This window comes from Macrobrachium nipponense, chromosome 13, assembly GCF_015104395.2.
Source record: "Macrobrachium nipponense isolate FS-2020 chromosome 13, ASM1510439v2, whole genome shotgun sequence".
NCBI lineage: Eukaryota > Metazoa > Arthropoda > Malacostraca > Decapoda > Palaemonidae > Macrobrachium > Macrobrachium nipponense.
Window position 1 is genome coordinate 33,968,259 of NC_087206.1, and position 18,631 is coordinate 33,986,889.

The 18,631-nt window shown below is 43.5% G+C and overlaps 1 protein-coding gene across 4 annotated transcripts in view; it reads left to right on the forward strand.

The window, feature by feature from the left end:
* The window catches only part of LOC135225731 (syntaxin-7-like), a 96,198-nt gene that overhangs the window by 36,116 nt on the left and 41,451 nt on the right, over positions 1-18,631 (forward strand). For all 4 annotated transcript variants that reach the window (XM_064265112.1, XM_064265115.1, XM_064265114.1 and 1 more), the window contains exon 4: positions 7,726-7,870. In XM_064265112.1, coding sequence (XP_064121182.1) covers positions 7,726-7,870 — 145 coding nt within the window. The remainder of the gene's footprint in view (positions 1-7,725; positions 7,871-18,631) is intronic.

Below are 18,631 nucleotides of genomic sequence, written 5' to 3' on the forward strand. Positions count from 1 at the left end.
GAGTATGAATGTTCTTTTACTAATACTTGCAAGGAATGTGAGAATTTGAGTGAGAATAAATGGAAGAATCTAACTAATTATTTAAAAAAGTTAGAGAGAGAAAGAGTGAGGAAGGCTTCTTATAGAAGTTTAAGTAGTTCGAGATCTGAACTAATCCTAGCTTGGGATCTTCCCAGGGTAAGTATTGCTACTTCTCCTTCCATTGCAGTCCCTTCTCCTATTGCAGAACCTGTAGATTCAGCGAAAGAACTTGCGGATCTAAAAGCAGCCTTCAAGTTGATGGAAAACAAAATGGCTGCCATACAAGGTAACGGCTAGTGATTATTCAGTGGACCAGTGATATGAGTGTCCCCAGTGTAGTGGAGGGGGCATCTGGTCGCTCCGCAACGCTCCTAGGTCTAGACCTCTTCCAAGCTCACATGCCCGAGGAGAAGGAATGTCGAAAACCGAAAGGAGGTTGTGGAGAATCCCCACCGATCAGGTGTCCCTTCGGCGGTTTCTGTGACACCCCAGACTGCCAAGGATCGCTATTGTAAAAGCGTCCTGCGTGAGTGTTTTTCGTCGTCGGGATCTTCATCTCCGAGACGTGATTGGAGGGATTCAGATCGATCTCGACCACTCAAGAGGAGTTGGAAGGCTCCGACGATGATTCGAGCCCAGAAAACTTCCTGAGGAGTCTCCTTCGGAGTTAAGAAGGCAGAAGAGCCATTCTTTCAACCAGAGGGAGAAGGAGTCAGGAGGTGGAGGCTATGGACTCCTCCCCTCCTCCTTCCCCCTCCTCCCGAAGAGGATAAAGAGGAGGTTACGAAGAGGTTCATGATGGCGATGCAAGAGCAGATTTCGTCTTTTGTAGGAGTTCTGTCAAAGGAGCCTCCTAGAAGGAAAGACTCTTCCCTTCCGATCAAAAGATCCTCCAGACGTATGGAGGTATCTGCCGCCAGGATCGATGCTCCTACTCGAGGTGAGGTTTCCTGTACGAACGTGGATGAACCTATCAGACGTCTGGCACCGGCCAGGAGTGAGGAGTCACCCAGGAGGCAGGAGCCAAGAGCCAGGAGTGAGGAGTCAACCAGGAGGCAGGAGCCAAGAGCCAGAGTGTGGAGTCATCCAGGCAGGAGGCAGGAGCCAGGAGGCAAGAGCCAGGAGGCAGAGGCAGGAGTCAGGAGTCAAGAGGCAGGAGCCAGGAGCAAGAGGCAGGAGTCAGGAGGCGGAGCCAGAGTCCGGAGTCAGGAGGCAGGAGTCCGGAGTCAGGAGGCAGGAGTCAGGAGCCAGGAGGCAGGAGTCAGGAGGCAAGAGTCAAGAGCCAGGAGGCAGGAGTCGGAGACTCGTTCCTGGAATTTATGACTCTTCTCCAAATAGGAGCTCCTCTCCTTCAGATCGTAGGAGGTCTTGGAAGGACTCTCCCTCCAAACGTGAGCTTTCTCCTTCGTCTGATCGAGGTTTAGACGATTTGTCTGATGACGAACCTCCTGCAAATGAGGACTCTCCCCTCGAGTTATAAGGTCTTATTCCTCATTATTGCTACAAGAGTTTGGAGACTCTCTTAGTCCGGCAGCTCCTCCTTCTCCTCGTTCTCTCTTTTCGAGCTCGGCTACGGCAAAATCTTCGGCCTTTCTGAAAATGAAGCCTGCAATTTCGATGAAGAAGGCACTCCATTCTTTAGATTCTTGGATGGACAAGAAGAAAGAGTTGGGGAAGACGGTATTCTGCATGCCTCCTTCCAAACTACATGGAAAGAGAGGTATTTGGTATGGGACAGGAGAGACTATGGGTCTTTCTCTGCCTGCCTCGGCAGATGCGGACTTTTCCAATTTAGTGGAGGCCTCTAGACGTCACTCCTTAGGATCGGTCAGATCGACGTGGAGCACTTCGGAGTTGAACCACTTTCTAAAGGGACTTTTTGTCACTTTAGAGTGTTCAACTTTCTGGATTGGTCACTCGGAGTTCTGGCCAACAAATCTAAAGATCCGGAGTTTCTTAAAATCCAGAGATTCTCCATAGCGTCCTGTCTTGCATGGACAAGGCAGTACAGGACGGTTCGGGAGAAGTGGCTTCCCTTTTTGGTGCTGGTCTCCTGAAGAAGAGATCAGTATATGGATCCCTATTATCAAAAGGGGTTTCTCCGAGCCAGAGGACTGCTTTATTGTTCGCCCCTCTATCGGATCATCTGTTTCCTTCTCAGTTAGTGAAGGATATATCTCGCTCGCTAACTGAGAAGGCGACACAGGACCTACTAACACAAACGTCCAAGAAAGGACGCCCTGTAGTGTCGGCGATTAAGAAGGACTCTCGTCCTCCTCAGCACCCTTTCGTGGAGGTGCAGCGGCTTCGTCCCCCTGCCTAGAGAAAGAAGAGCTCTGACAAGAGAGGAAGGTCTTCCTTTAGACCTTTCAAGGAAACCAAATGACTTGTTGCTCCTCCAAGCACCAGTGGGCGCCAGACTCCTGAACTTTGCAGGAGTATGGGCAAAAAGGGGACCGACCCTTGGTCAGTGTCGGTCCTAAAGAAGGGATATGTAATCCCCTTCGAGGACAGCCCTCCCCTAACATCTACGCCTCGGGAACTGTCAGCGAGGTACAGAGACCCTGTAATGAGGAAGACTCTCCTTCAAATGGTGGAACAAATGTGGGAAAAGGAGGCCATCGAACTTGTGCAGGATCCACACTCCCCCGGGATTTTACAATCGCCCTTTTCTAGTACCAAAGGCATGGGGGGGGTGGAGACCAGTTCTGGACGTAAGCGCTCTGAATCGCTTTGTTCAGAAAAAGAAGTTTCGCATGGAAACGTCCGCTTCAGTAATGTCGGCTCTTCGTCCAGGAGATTGGATGGTCTCTGGACTTGCAAGATGATATTTCCACGTTCCCATTCACCATTTGTCAAAGAAATATCTTCGTTTTGTAATAGGAGACAAGATTTTTCATTCAGGGCTCTGTGCTTCGGATCTGTCTACAGCTCCGCAAGTATTCACCAACCTGATGGCGAATGTGGCAAGATGGCTTCACCTAGAGGGAATAAACATCTCCCTCTACTTGACGACTGGCTGATCAGGGCCAAGTCGGAGATTCAGTGCTTGGAGGACTTATCAGTAACAAGGAACATGATAGAATCGCTGGGATTACTCGTCAACCTCGAGAAGTCGCAGCTGATCCCCAGCCAGAGCTTGGTCTATCTGGGGATTCAGATGGATTCTCGGGGTTTTCGAGTATTTCCTTCGTGAGAAAGAATCACTCGAGGTTTGTCAAAAATCTCGAGCTTCTTAGAGAGAAAGAACAGTTCAGCGAGGGATTATCTGAGCCTTTTAGGGACCCTGTCCTCACTAGAAAAGTTCTTCTCTCTGGGGAGGCTTCACCTTCGCCCTCTTCAGTTTTTCCTGAAAGGGGTGGTGGAGTTGGAAGACGGGACAACTCTCGGACATCTTCCCGCTTCCACAAGAGGTAAAAGATCATTTGAAGTGGTGGATCCTTCCTCTTCAAAAAAACGAAGGCGTATCGCTTGCCCTGCAGAACCCAGACCAAGTGTTATATTCCGACGCTTCGGAGTCGGGATGGGGAGCGACGCTAGGAGCAAGGGAGGTGTCAGGCACCTGGACAAAGGAAACAGGTGTCCTGGCACATCAATTGCAATGAACTAGTGGCCATACACCTAGCCTTAAAGTTCTTCAAAGAGATAGTCAGAGGCGGGGTGATACAGATAAACTCGGACAACACCACGGCTCTGGCTTACATACGCAAGCAAGGAGGCACGCACTCTTTCTCCCTCTTTCAGTTAACAAGACACCTGTTAACCTGGACAGAAGAAAGAGGCATAACTCTCCTCACAAGATTTGTTCAAGGGATAAAGAATGTGAGAGCGGACAGACTGAGCAGGAGGAATCAGGTCCTTCCCACAGAATGGACTCTACACGAAGAAGTGTGTCGAAGTCTTTGGTCCCTGTGGGGGAGACCTCACATAGACCTGTTTGCGACGTTCCTCTCCAAAAGAATAGAGATCTTTTGCTCTCTAGTGGAAGATCCGAGAGCCTTCGCAATAGACACGTTTCTCCTGGATTGGTCGGGTGTGGACGCATACGCCTTTCCCCGTTCAAGATCCTGGGGGAAGTGCTCAGGAAGTTCGTAGCTTCGAAGAACACGAAGTTGACACTAATAGCCCCATTTGGCCAGCCCAGGAATGGTTCACGGACGGTCACTGGAGTGGATAGTGGACTCCCCAGATCTCTTCCAAACAGACCAGATCTACTCAGACAACCCCACTTCGAGAGATTTCATCACAACCTCCCAGTTCTCGCTCTGACTGCCTTTCGACTATCGAAAGACTTGTCAGAGCGAGGGGCTTTTTCTCGCAAGGCTGCGGGCTCTATCGCTAGAGCCCGCAGAGCTTCGACGAGAAGAGTATACCAATCGAAGTGGGAAGTCTTTAGGAGGTGGTGTAAGAGTCAGAAGCTGTCCTCCTCCAGTACCTCTATAGTGAATATTGCCGATTTCCTCCTCTTTCTGAGAGAGGAATCACACCTATCTGTCTCAACAATAAAGGGATACAGAAGCATGCTGTCTTCAGTATTTAGAAATCGAGGGCTAGATATTGCAGACAACAAAGATCTACACGATCTAATTAGATCCTTTGAAACTTCAAAAGCAGCAACTCCTAGAACACCTAGTTGGAATCTGGACGTGGTCCTGAAATTCCTTTCATCGGATAAATTCGAGCCTTTACATCTGGCTTCCTTCCGCGACGTCACTAGGAAATGCTTATTCCTGTTGTCTCTCGCTACAGCCAAGAGGACGAGCGAATTACACGCTCTAGATTCCACAGTGGGGTGGGGTTCAAAGAGATGCTTTGCCATCTGTTCGTTCCAGACAATGTTTTCGGCGAAGAACGAAAAAACCCGTCAAAACCTTGGCCCAGAAGCTTGGAAGTAAAAGGTATATCTAACCTCGTAGGCAGAGAGATAGAGAGGTCTCTCTGTCCAGTGAGAGCTCTTGAATTTTATTTAGAGAGGAAGAGACAGATGGGAGCTTGTCAACAAGGTCTTTGGTGTGCTGTGAAGAACCCCAAAAGACTCATGTCCAAGAACGCCTTGGCTTTCTTTGTGAGAAGCGTAATTACGGACGCTCACAAGAACTGCTCGGAGGAATCCTTCGGTCTTCTAAAGGTCAAGACCCATGAGGTGAGAGCAGTAGCAACGTCCTTGGCGTTCCAAAAGAATATGTCTCTTAAAAAATATCATTGAGACTACGTATTGGAGGTGCAATTCAGTGTTTGCATCTCATTATCTGAAGGATGTGAGAGTGACCTATGAGAAGTGCTTCTCTCTAGGTCCATTTGTATCAGCAGATACAGTGCTGGGTCTTGGAGCAAAGACTGATCCTTTAATAGTGTGTTTTATCGTACATAAACCCTCTTGTCAGATATGTGCTTGGTTTTCTATTAGCAAGCTCACTGATGTTGCACGGGAACATAGTGTTATTGCTGGTATGGGATCAAGGGTATGTATGGCTAGTAGGGGAGTACAAAATTTTTTTTTGTATATTTTGTAAAAATGAAAGGGTAATTATGTTTCGAGTTTTGGTTTGTTTGTAAGGAGTTCGGGGATAACTCCTTGCAATCTTAGAACTAACATGGATGTTAGGATCAGGTGATCGGGATCGGTGTTGTGCTCCTTGAACAAGGTGTATTGTCATGTTAGTGGAATAGCACCCAATGACAAAGGCCTTTAGGCTCTGCCGAGTAAGTGGATAAGACCCCATTGGCAGACCCACAAGAACTCTTAGCCATAGATCAATATCTCGCTGAGGCTCTTGAGGCTAAGCAGACTCCAAGGCAGTAGCCGCGAAGTCTCCAGCCTAATAAGGTAGGAACCAAGGTTTATTAATACCTACAACATATGTTGTTTACCTGTCTATTTCAGTAGTTAGCTGTCTCTTACCCACCACCAATGGGTGCTAATCAGCTAAGTATATATCTGGCAGGGAAGTTGAATGTATAAAAATGATATTGTCATGTTACAATAAAGTTTTATACATACTGTACTTACCTGACAGATATATACGATTAATGGCCCACCCAGCCTCCCCGCAGGAGACAGGTGGAAGAGAAGAATTCTGATTAGAAAACGGGAATGGTTCCTAGTCCTGCCACCCAGGGCAGGGCGGTAGATCACCTGACCTACCGGTAGCGTGTGCCGCGAAATTTGAAATTCTGTCGGAGACGACGGAGTCTATAGCTAAGTATATATCTGTCAGGTAAGTATGTATAAAACTTTATTGTAACATGACAATATCATATTAACAATGTTTATACAAACATACTAATAATTAATAATAAAAACAGAGGAGTCTACTTAAACATTAAAAATGCTTACTAAGTCCAATGATATTACAGTTGAATTAGATATGGAATGTAATTAAAAAATAATTAATAAGTTTCTGTAACTGGTAAGTATCTTTCAGGTTTTTTCATTTCAATAGATAGTATCTATTATTACCTTCTTAGAATCTTTCACCTTTTTCAATTTAGAATATAGTACGTATCTGTCATTACCTTCTTATTATCTTTCAACCTTTTTAAATTTGAATAATAGTACGTATCTGTCATTACCTTCTTATTAATATGAAGAAACCCCTTAACATAATCAGATATAAACTTGAATATGTACGTCTTGCATTTTTAATTAAATTTGTACTTACTTATAAGGATATTAGTGGATATAAGCACTATGGTCAGCATCCAAATTCACATAATATGATCAGCAGATGAAGAGGATGCCAAGGGTAAGGGAGAGTTCTTAGGTGTAGGCTTAGAAATGAAATGGTAGTTGATGAAGTAACACTCCCCACTTTCTCTTCATAAAGTACCATATTTGCGCAAGTAATATCCAACTATTTGCTGAAAAAAATCAAGAGTTTGTCATTTACCTTGGGGACACTTAAAGTCCAGATTTATAAGCACTCCAGAGTTAGTCTAGGCTATATTACGTATCACAATATTTTTTTGATAAGTGTCAAGTTTTAATATATAAAATTCTATATTAGGCTGTATCTTAAAATATCATTAATGCTAAAAAGAAATAAAATTGTACTTTAGTAATGAATAAGCATAGTGAAAGTACATGTTCTATAAACTATGGAAGAACATTAAGACGTTGACATAGCGTTTGCACACTCATCAAAGCAATTCTTAATTTTTTTTATAAAAAGTTGTACTGTAAGATAAAATACTGTGATAAGCTATAACATGTTATACAAATGCTCTTTTAAGTTATGAGTGAAAGAAAAATGAAACATTATTTTGAAGGACATACAGTTTCATTTTATGTTCAGTTTTTTACTATTTTCTGAAATCTTAAGGATCTCTGACTTTATGAATATTGTGCCTTGCATACGTAAAGGAATTTCTGTATTCACATTCTGTTAACATTAGCTGATCGGGTAATGTTGTACAACTGAATCTTGAAGTAATGGGCTAGTTTAGTTTACTTTTACCTTTAGAACAGTAGGGTATGTTGTGCAGTTTTCAGAAAGCATCTGTTTGCAGGGTGGTGGCATTAATCTTTATTTTTATAGATTTACTGCTTATTATAAAGTATTGGTGCACAGTTTTAGCAGGTTTGGTGCTTTTATTTATGACTGTAAACTTAATAATATATTCCTCTCTACATACTGTATTTCTGTCTGCACATTTCAATTTCCAGGGGCTTACAGTTTACCACTGAATTCTTTACTTTTACAGGCACCAAGTACAGCATTATACTAATGGATTAGCGAAGGATACAACTGTAGAATTACGTCAATTTAAATCTTTATCCGTACCTCATGGCCAAGATAGTCGAACGTGGCATATGCAGACTGAGCGGCTTACGAGAGAATTTACGCAGGTATGATTGAGATTTCTTTTAGTTTAAAGCAAATGGAACTTAATAGATTTAACAAAAAAGATGGATATCATGAGTGGAATTACTTGTTTATTTACAGGAAGGTTTTTTATTTGAATGTATACAAGTGTAATTGAATAGAAGAAAAATAGCAGGCAAATATATTTGGAAAGCAGCTTAATTTTTCATGTAAATTGAGAAAAAATTATACCACAAACAAAGCTAAATGTAATAGTTTCTAATTAGATACATTTAGGTGAATCTTACCTACTGTTAAAGTTAGCTCATATCTCAACGCTGATAGGAGAGTTGGCATTCAAACCAAAAGAAAAAACGATCGCTTGGCTGACCCGGAAGACTGTCCAGTTCACCTGTTCTCCACCAGGTGTGTTCGAATATTTTAGCTCTAGTCAGAATTCTCCTTGCCACCATTAGGTATAGGCGTATGTTGGTATTTGGTGAATCTTGGCTGTTTTTCTTCTATCATGATACTGTAAATTTAATCATCCTAGGATGTCTTCCACCGGAAGCGAGTCAACCAATATCAGGCTATGTAGGAATGATTATTGTGTAACAAGAATGCCTAAATTTGAGATAGATCAACATAATGTTTGTACCAGCTGCAGGGGTACAGTGTGTGATCTAGAGATTAGGTGTGAGTAATACAAGGATTGACCTAAGGATATTATGCTCAAAAGTATTAGAAATAGGAAAAGAAGGGAAGCAGATAGACTGCGGAAGCAATTAATTAGGTCAGGGCATAAAGCTACCCTTTCTCCCATTTCTGTTGAGCCTTCGTCTGCTGTTACCTCGACTCAAACTATGGTTTTTTCCTATACTACTAGGCCTAATACTGATAATGATAGTACTAGCGTTTCCTCTGTAGCTCCAATTTCCGCTCCCCTCTCGGTTCAGGAAAAGTGTATCGAGAAACTTGAAACAAACCGTTCCGAGTCCCTCCATAGTGAATTTTCTTTTTTGCATTACCTTGTAGATGGAAGGTGTCAGTGCCCTCGCCCGTATGTAGCACAAGCCTAGGATTGCCCTGCAACAGTTGGAAAAGTCCGCTGCCAGGAAACCGGGTCGGTTTTGGGGCGATGGGGTTCTGTGCCCTCCGACTCCTACCTCTCCTTTTTCACGCTCTCACACGCAGTCACGCTTAATGCGTTTGCCGAAAGATCATTTTGGTAGGCGTAAGTCTTCGCACAGTATTTCGACCTCGCCTTCATCCAGAGCTAGCAATGAGGTTTCTAGAACCTGCAAGAGTTGAACCTATTTCGTCTGCTTCTACGTCTCATTCTAAATCTTTCTCAGCTATTCCTAGGTCTTCTACTGTTGGAGAGTCTCAGGTGGACTGCTAATGTCTCTCTTTCTCTTCCTTCTATGGTTACAGATTCTACTGTTGTTTCCAAACTAGATGTTATTCTAGCTGCTTTACTCTCTAAAGATGTGTCATCTGGGATCGTTCCCAAGCCACTTGAGACGCATTCGGACGAAGTAATGCAGTTCAGTGTCGACAAATCTTCTCCGCCTCTCTTACAAGTCCCATTTTCTTTGCCGATGGGCATCCCCTCTGCTTCGGCTTGGCCGACTGGTGTTGATGCTGGTAGACAACTGCAGACTGTTTCTCTCGGAGGCTCTTCGCCTATCGAACCAAATTTTCGTTGCGAGGAGTCGGCTGCTGTCGTCTCGAATCCTCAACTGGCGGAAGAAGAGCTCGAGTCAGAAGGGTCTCCTTCAGTCTTTCGAAGCTTACTGGAGCGTTGCGCTTCTCTTTATCCTCATTTGGTGGAGGAAAGAGATTCTGTAGAGACTAGGTCATTTTTGTCTTCCAGCATTCCAACTCCCATTAAGTCTTTGAAGAAACCTAAGCTTTCGCCTTCAATTAGAGGACGTTTTGACAAAATATCTTGTCTTCTGGTGCACAAAGCTTCTGGTAAGCCTGCCAGCTCTGGTATTCCAGGGTTTTTGAAATCGCGTAGAGTCGGTTATTACGACACAGGCTCGTTGCCGGCGCTGAAACTGTCCTCGGTCGACGATGCTGATTTCCTTGCGTGTCTCGATCCTATGAAAAGACACGCTCTTGAGACTGATAAGGTGCTTTGGTCTAATACAGAGGCAGAGACTTTGTCCAAGTCTTTGTTTAGAAGTATTGAGGTTTTGTCTTTTGCGGAACTTTCGCTAAGTACTATTGCCGCTTCTCTGCGTCAGCTTAAAGACTTTCTGACGCCAGCGGGTATCAAAACTTGGGAAGAATCTTTAGATTATATGTCTTGCCTGAATAAGGCTATTTCAGACGCGGCAGGCGAATGTTCTCATGCTTTCACTAATTCGATCTTGAAGATAAGAGAACAATTGTGCTCTTATCTTTCAACTAAGGTCTCTCCTTCTCAGAAGATGGCTGCAGTTTTGGGTTCCCCTGTGGACCGCCTTCTGAATCCATCTTTATTTAAGGCAATAAAGGAGGATATTTCCATACAGGAAAATAGGGAATTTATCAGACAACCTTTTAAAGCAGGGAACAAAAGACCTGCTCCATCTTGCCGTCTGGCCCTCCGGCAAAAATTCGTCCTTCCTCATCTCATGAACAATCTTCAGCTGCTAAGCCCTTTTGTAGGTCCGTACCAGGTTCCAATAAAAACAAAACTGCTAAGTTTGTTCATGAAACTTACCTGTCAGATATATATATACAGGCGGTCCCCGGGTTACGACGGTTCCGGCTTACGACGTTCCGAGGTTACGACGCTTTTTCTTAAATATTCAATGGAAAAAATCCGTCCTGGGTTACGACGCTTGTTCCGAGGTTACGACGCTGACGCTTCCGACGCTCCCGAGTTAACGACGCTTTTAAAAAACGCATACTATGATAAAAATCCTTTATAGTTTAGCATAGTATATTAATAAAAATAAGTTTCTGGTTAGATTACAACAAAATTTTGAGATTATGATGATTTTCGACACTTTTTATGTTGTATTTTTCTATGTTTTTTTAGTGACGCCTCATATGCGGAACTAGTTTCCGAGCGAATGAATACATACTAGTTTACATATAACAGTCCAAAAGCGCAAATAATGAAAAAATCATTGCTTGTTTCCAGTAATAATAACAAAACGAAGTTTCTGGTTAGATTACAACGCAAATTCCAAGTATCCAAAGAGAGACATTATCCAGTAATTTGATCAGAGAGAGAGAGAGAGAGAGGCGTCTTCCGACGCTCCGAGTTAAGGACAGAGAAGTGTTCGTTTCGTTAAACGGCCTCTGACTCATGCCAGTAAATGTTTTGTTGATACTAATAATATAAGCCTATTTAAAGATACTTTACTTTAATTAGTCTATATGATACGTAAATAGTAATCAACTGTTCTTGTAGCCCTCAATATTTGGCAAAATCGAAGTATCCAAAGAGAGACATTATCCAGTACAATTTGATCAGAGAGAGAGAGAGAGAGAGAGAGAGAGAGAGAGAGAGAGAGAGACGCTTTGGCAACAATGGTCTCGGGGGTTTTTATAGCTTCCTTCTGCTTGATGATCGTGGATATTGTAGAAGGATTTCGACCATACTCGTTTTCCAAATCGACGATACGAATGCCACGTTCATGCTTTGCTATAATTTCATGTTTTGCTTCCATCGAAATCATTTTCTTGGATTTTTTCTTATCACCTGCTTTGTCTTTAGCTTTGAGACCCATGGTTAATAATAAAATAGACAAAATAACACGAAAAATAGGCGCAAATACAACGAACTAAACAACGACGTGTTAACATGCAGCACCAACAAACAAACAGACTGAACGCCATTTATCGGTCGCCTATACAACTAACACTCATCGCAAAATCGTATCTCAAATATTTCGTTGTATATCAAAGCTTGTATTTTCGCAAATTTTCTGTTGTATCTCAAAACATTCGTATATTAGGGCAATCGTATGTCAAGTTTCCAATGTAATTGATCAGAGAGAGAGGAGAGAGGAGGAGAGAGAGAGAGAGATGAGAGAGACGAGAGAGAGAGGAGAGAGAGAGAGAGAGAGACGCTTTGGCAACAATGGTCTCGGGGATTGACGTAACGTTTATTTTCTGAACAGATAGGACAGAGAAGTGTTCGTTTCATTAAACGGCCTCTGACTCATGGCAGGAAATGTTTTGTTGATACTGAATATATCAAGCCTATTTAAAGATACGTTTTACTTTAATTAGTCTGTATGATACGTAAATAGTAATCAGCTGTTCTTGTAGCCCTCAAGATTTTGCAAAATCACTCCAGGTTGTACATAAAACTTCAAGAATGTAGTGTCACCAGAGGATTACAATAGTTTTTACCTTCAAGAACCAGCATTCTTTTATGAAAATAACTCCAGGTTGTACATAAAACTACAGGAAACAACATGGTAGTGTAAACCAAAGGATTACAAGTAAGGTTTTTTATAACTTTTTATTAGTTTAAGACATATTTCCAAGCGTCGTTCCGGCTTACGACGATTTTCGGCTTACGACGCGTCTCAAGAACGGAACCCCCGTCGTAACCCGGGACTGCCTGTAGCTGTATTTTCTGAAAATCCGACAGAATTTTAAAAACTTCCGACACCACGCAGTGCTCGGGCCCAGGTGGTTTAGTACCCATTCCCGCCGCTGGGAGGCGGGTATCAGGAACCATTCCCATTTTCTATTCATAATTTTTCTGTCGCTGGTGCTGAAAACACCTGTTTTCAGTACCTCCGTCTTAGGATTTTGGAAACTTCATTGCCACTAAGTATCCTAATTGTCTTTTGATTTATTTACTTGGATTTGTGGCTAGGCATACGCTATCTTAAATTGATTTGAATTTGATTCATTTTTGCATAAGATATCTGAATCTAGTTAGGCTAGTTTCAGAGGGGGTTGTTTGCAAAGATAGGGTGTGGCTACCGAAAGCTTCGGTAGATCCGCACTTGGTATGCACGAGGGGTATGGGTCTTGCTTCTTTGTTGAGATTTGTCATGTAAGGAGTGTGGAGACTTTGTCTATTCCGTAAGGAAGACGTATGATTCGTATGTACGCAATTAATCAGTAAACATGTCTAATTCCGTAAGGAAGACGTATGATTCGTATGTACGCAATTAATCAGTAACAAAAGTCAGGGTAGTGAACCTGCTAACCTTCCTGTAGACTTTATTTTGCCTAACCCTGTAGTATGGCGTGCCTTCGGCAGTATCTGATGAAACTCCCCAGACTGCCAAAGTGCGTGCGCGTGCACGAATCCTGAAGGATTGCTTCTCGTCCTCCGAAGCGTCCTCTCCGTGCAGGGGTTGGAGCTTTCGGAAGGACTCGCGCCCTCTAAATAGAAGCTTTATAGAAGAGGACGCTTCACAGTCCTCTCTCTCTCTCTCGTTATGCGTTTCAGTGAGAAGTAGGAAGGCGAACGTCGCCTGAACACGTGTCCGTCTTTCCACCGAGAAATACGTAAAAGAAGTCATAGTAGCAGGACGCTTTTGAGAGCGGACGTCCGAGCTTTATTTCTGTGAGAATAAGAAGGCGTTCCCTCTCGACTTGGACGGGACGCTCAGATGGACGCCAGGCGCGCGCTGGTGCACGCCAAGCGCGCGCCAGTGGACGCCGAGCGCGCGCCAGTGGACGCCGAGCGCGCGCCGGTGGACGCCGAGCGCGCGCCGGTGGACGCCGAGCGCGCGCCAGTGGACGCCGAGCGTGCACCAGCACACGCCAGGTGTGTCGCCTGGCTGAACGTTTCTGTTGAACTCTTCAAGCTCTTGTTTCAGATTTGGGCCTAAAGAATTTTTACCTCTACCTTCGGTGATACCTTCTACCTCACCTGCAAAGAATGTGAAGTAGGCAGTGCTTCGGAGGAAGCTTAAAGTGAACAGACAACTTCTTCTTCGAAACCCAGCAAGACATCGGGTTTCGTGAATTCAAGAGGTCTCTGTCAATTAATATTGCTTTTCGCATAGGTGGATGGAGTTAAGGAAAGCTCAAGGGAAGATCTCGTTTGCTCTACCACAGTCAAGACTTTGTGATGAAGCAGTTACGGGTTATGTAAAAGCTCGACGTCCTACACGTCATGACGCTCGACTACTTTCGGTAGGATTCTTGCAAAAGCACTCATCAAGAGGATGCTCTTCAGGAAAGCGCAAGACAGGACTTCCTTTGCCATACTGCCAATAAATTTAAGTTGCAAGCTTTTTAGTCCATCTGAAAGGGCTTTTCAGATGATAGATTTTGTTAGTTCCTAAGTTCGGGACTATGCTGCCGAAGTTGAACATCGGGGTCCTACCTGCTGAAAGCCCAGTCTCTTATCAGGATTCTTGCCTCCTTCCTCGATTTGATACGGGGAATCGGAAAAATAATATGCTCGACTTCCTGGATTACGTTTTGTCAATTCAGTGATTTTCCCCCATTGACAATATACTATCGTTTTGTCAAGTAAGTGGGTATCCCCTCATTGACAAAATATCTCTGTCCCGTAAATGGGTTAGTTCTCATTGACAAACATCTCATTAACTTTATATTGCGTAAGCGGATAAGCTCTTATTGACAAGATTCGGAAGAGCTCTCATTCATCATTCGCAGACTCGTACAAGAAATAGACTTGTAGACTACGTCAATGACCGCTTATGTCCAGTAACATAAGAAGCTTGAGCTGTCTGCTTCGATTCTCTAAGTTTTGTTCATGAAACTTGCCTGTCAGATATGTATGTAGCTGTATTTCTGAATTCAGCTATATATATGTCTGCCAGGTAAGTATGAACAAACTTTATTGTAATATAATATCATATTTTGCCTTGCGTTATTTTACTACTGGTTGGTTCAAGTCATATACGCTTGCTATAGTTACCTCTTCGGATGGCAACCGATAGGTCTATTGTCTATTATTTTAAGGACATTTAATCGTTACTCCCTGCAGCCTTCCAGGAGTTTCCGATTTATCTTTTACCATTGTATGGTAGTGTTCTGACGACACAAACGCATCTATATATTTAGCGTTTTCTGTTTCGCTTAAATATACCAGCTTGAGAGTCTCTTTCTGCTCAAAAAAATAACGGACCTATTTCTTCGTAGAATAGGGTAGCTGGCAACCCAGACGTAAAGTTAAGAGGTTACGTCTCTCTCTCCTGCGGGATTGACTAACTAACTGTATCTCTGTGCTGGCGGTTACGTCTCTCCTGCGGGATTGACTGACTAACTGTATCTCTGCCCTACAACCACGGACTTTAGCCTAAGATTGAGGGGATTTCTTACGTGAATGAATAAACATTGCATTCGTTTTGCCTTACTATGTTCAACAGAGATATCTCTTAATCCTTTCGGTGCTCGTTACCTCACGGTATAGAACTACGAGTCTACCACAACATTGCACTTTTATACGCTCTCCTGCTTAGGCAAAGCGCAGCCTTATTAGGGAAGTAAGCATACTCGGGGAGGGAATGGATGAGCTTGCTGGGGACCATTTCCTTCCTGAAGAAGTTTGTTTCCCTGAATAGACTGCAATTCAGACCTCCACAGTTTTTTCCTACCGGGAAACTGAAATATTATTCAAGATGTAGGAATGATTCTGAACATCTCTCAGTGCGTCTATCACCTGAGATGATAGAAAGAAGGTGCCGGACATCTGGATAGGGTTTCAGATGTCCTGGATCTTAATCTGAAAGAAGTAGAAGCAATTCGGTCGTCCCTCCAGTCCTCGAAACGAGTTTTTGGAACCAGTGGTCCAGATCAACTCTGATATTCCACAGCTCTCTCATATCTTAAGAAGTATCTTCTCTCGGTCCCTGTTCGAGTTTACGAGAAAGAGCCTATTATAACAACAGGCGTAGAATGTAACGATCCTCTAGAGGTTCGTTACAGGATTGCAAAAGTCCGTACGAATCGTCTCAATCAACGGCAGCAACTACTGACTTCCGAGTGGAATCTTTCTTTAGAAGTATGTTGAGAGTTGTGGAGATTTTAGGGACGCCCTTTCATTCTTCTCTTCGATATGTTGAGGACGAAGAGGCTTCTTCTTCTCTGCTCCCTTATTCTCGATCCGGGATCGGTACCATTAAACGCCATCCTATGGATATTGAACGGGGATGGATGTTTAGTTTTTCTCTTTTCCCCTTTTTCAATCGCTTAGGAAATGTAATAAGAGGATTTATGATGTCACAGGGAGCGACAATGACGCTGATCGCTCCATGTTGGCCTTCAGGATCCTGGATTCACAGAGGTCACGTCCTTCCTAGTTCACTTTTCAAGGACCTTTTCCGAAAGAGTCGGTCTACTCTAACTCGAAAGGTACCTATAACCTCTCCGCTCTGAGTCTGACTACGTTCAGACTATCGAGATGTTGACAGGAATAAGATTACCGTCTTCCCTTTCCGTCTAAAGAATGGGATATGCTGGCAGTCACAACTGTTAAAGAATACGCAAATATGTTGTTGACGTCCTTTGGGCTCAGAGATTTGCTTCTGTCAAACAACAAAGCCCTTCACGATCTTTGAGTTCTGTGGAATCTCGAAACTCGCTCACCTATACTTTTGTCTCACCTGTTTTCTCGGAGTCAGACACTCATGCGAGATCAGGCGACATATAGTAGCCCTGAGTTTCTTGTTGACGAAGTCGGTTGCGTTTATACACCCCCGATGATCGTGTAACATGAGACCAGGTTGGACTGTCAGACATTCTTCCTTCGGGACTGAATCGCCTTTTTGCTCCTCGCTCCTTTCTCCTGGCACCAGAAGCTCGAGTCAGGAGTTGCTCAGGAGTTGATTCGCTGACGACGTTGGGTTGCGTTGATACACCCCCCAAGGTTTGCTTAGATTGAATTGCCCAGGCAGTCCAGACACTCATCCTTCAGCGAGAAGAATAGTGCCTTATGGTCTTTCAGGGGTACAGCCTTGCTGTCCTTGATTCGTCTGCGACTGGTCAACTGGTCGGTCACCTGACTTTAGTACAGACGGACTGACTGTGCATGTCCAGATCGAAGCTTTCAATATGGAACTTAGACGTAGTCTGAAGTTCTTGATGTCAAAGCATTCGAACCTCTCCTACCTGTTAACTTCTTGCATGGTGAAGATCAGGAAGGCCTTCTTCTAACCACCCTAGATACGACAAAGAGGGTTAGTGAGATTTTAAGCCATCGTCACAAGTTTGGCTTTAGAGAACACAAGGCGATGTGCTCTCTAAGCCTTCCGTTGTGGCCTAAGAATGGAAACCGTTTTCCTTGGGCCAGGAGCTTGGAAGCAATGATGGCACAAGTTAGTGGGCAGGAGCCAGAGAGAGTCCTGTGCCCTGTCGGGTCTCTCAAGTTTTATCTACATAAAACTCAAGAAAGTCGAAGTTATTCGGGCAATCTGCAGTGTTCCGACAAAAGACCAGACTTGCCCATATCGAAGAACACCCTGGCTTTAGTGTTAAGGAGTTCTTTCAAAAATGCTCCTTCATTGGTTTGCACAAAGATTTGAAATCTTTTTATCTGAATGCTCACGAGGTGAGGGCGCGGCCTCGGAAGCATTTCAACAGAGCATGGCACTCAGCAACATCCTGAGTACCATGTTTTAGCAAAGCAACTCTGTGTTCACTTCACACTCCCTGCGAGATGTGAAGATGGCATATGAGATCTGCTGCTCGCTAGGGCCATACGTGTCTGCAGACACAATCTTGGGGGCAAGAAGTACCACTCATCCTATCCTGTAGAAAATGGTTAGGAAGAGCTCTTAATTTAATTGTTGAGTCGCCGACAACGGCGACTTCTTAACTCTTAAGCCTTAGTTAACACACCTTAACTTTGGCTAGGTTGGTCAGGTGGTGATATATATTTACAGGCAGTCCCCGGGTTTACGACGGGGGTTCCGTTCTTTGAGACGCGTCGTAAGCCGAAAATCGTCCGTAAGCCGGAACGACACTTGGAAATATGTCTTAAACTAATAAAAAGTTATAAAAAACCTTATTTGTAATCCTTTGGTTACACTACATGTTGTTTCCTGTAGTTTTATGTACAACTAGAGTTATTTTCATAAAAGAATGCTGGTTCTTGAAGGTAAAAACTATTGTAATCCTCTGATGACACTACATTCTTGAAGTTTTATGTTCAACCTGGAGTGATTTTGCCAAATCTTGAGGGCTACACGAACAGCTGATTACTATTTACTATCATATAGACTAATTAAAGTACACGTATCTTTAAATGGCTTATATATTAGTATCAAACAAAACATTTCCTGCCATGAGTCAGAGGCTGTTTAATGAAACGAACACTTCTCTGTCCTATCTGTTCAGAAAATAAACTTTACGTCAATCCCCGAGACCATTGTTGCCGCCAAGGCGTCTCTCTCTCTCTCTCTCTGATCAAATTACACTGGAACCTTGACATATGATTGCCCTAATATACGAACGTTTTGAGATACAACAGAAAATTTGCGAAAATATAAGCTTTGATATACAACGAAATATTTGAGATACGATTTTGCGACGAGTGTTGGTTGTATAGGCGACCGATAAATGGCGTTCGTCTGTTTGTTTGTTGGTGCTGCATGTTAACACGTCGTTGTTTAGTTCGTTGTATTTGCGCCTATTTTTCGTGTTATTTTGTCTATTTTATTATTAACCATGGGTCTCAAAGCTAAAGACAAAGCAGGTGATAAGAAAAAACCCAAGAAAATGATTTCGATGGAAGCAAAACATGAAATTATAGCAAAGCATGAACGTGGCGTTCGTATCGTTCGACCTTTGGCCACAGAAAAGTACTTAAGTATGGTCGAAATCCTTCTACAATATCCACGATCATCAAGCAGAAGGAA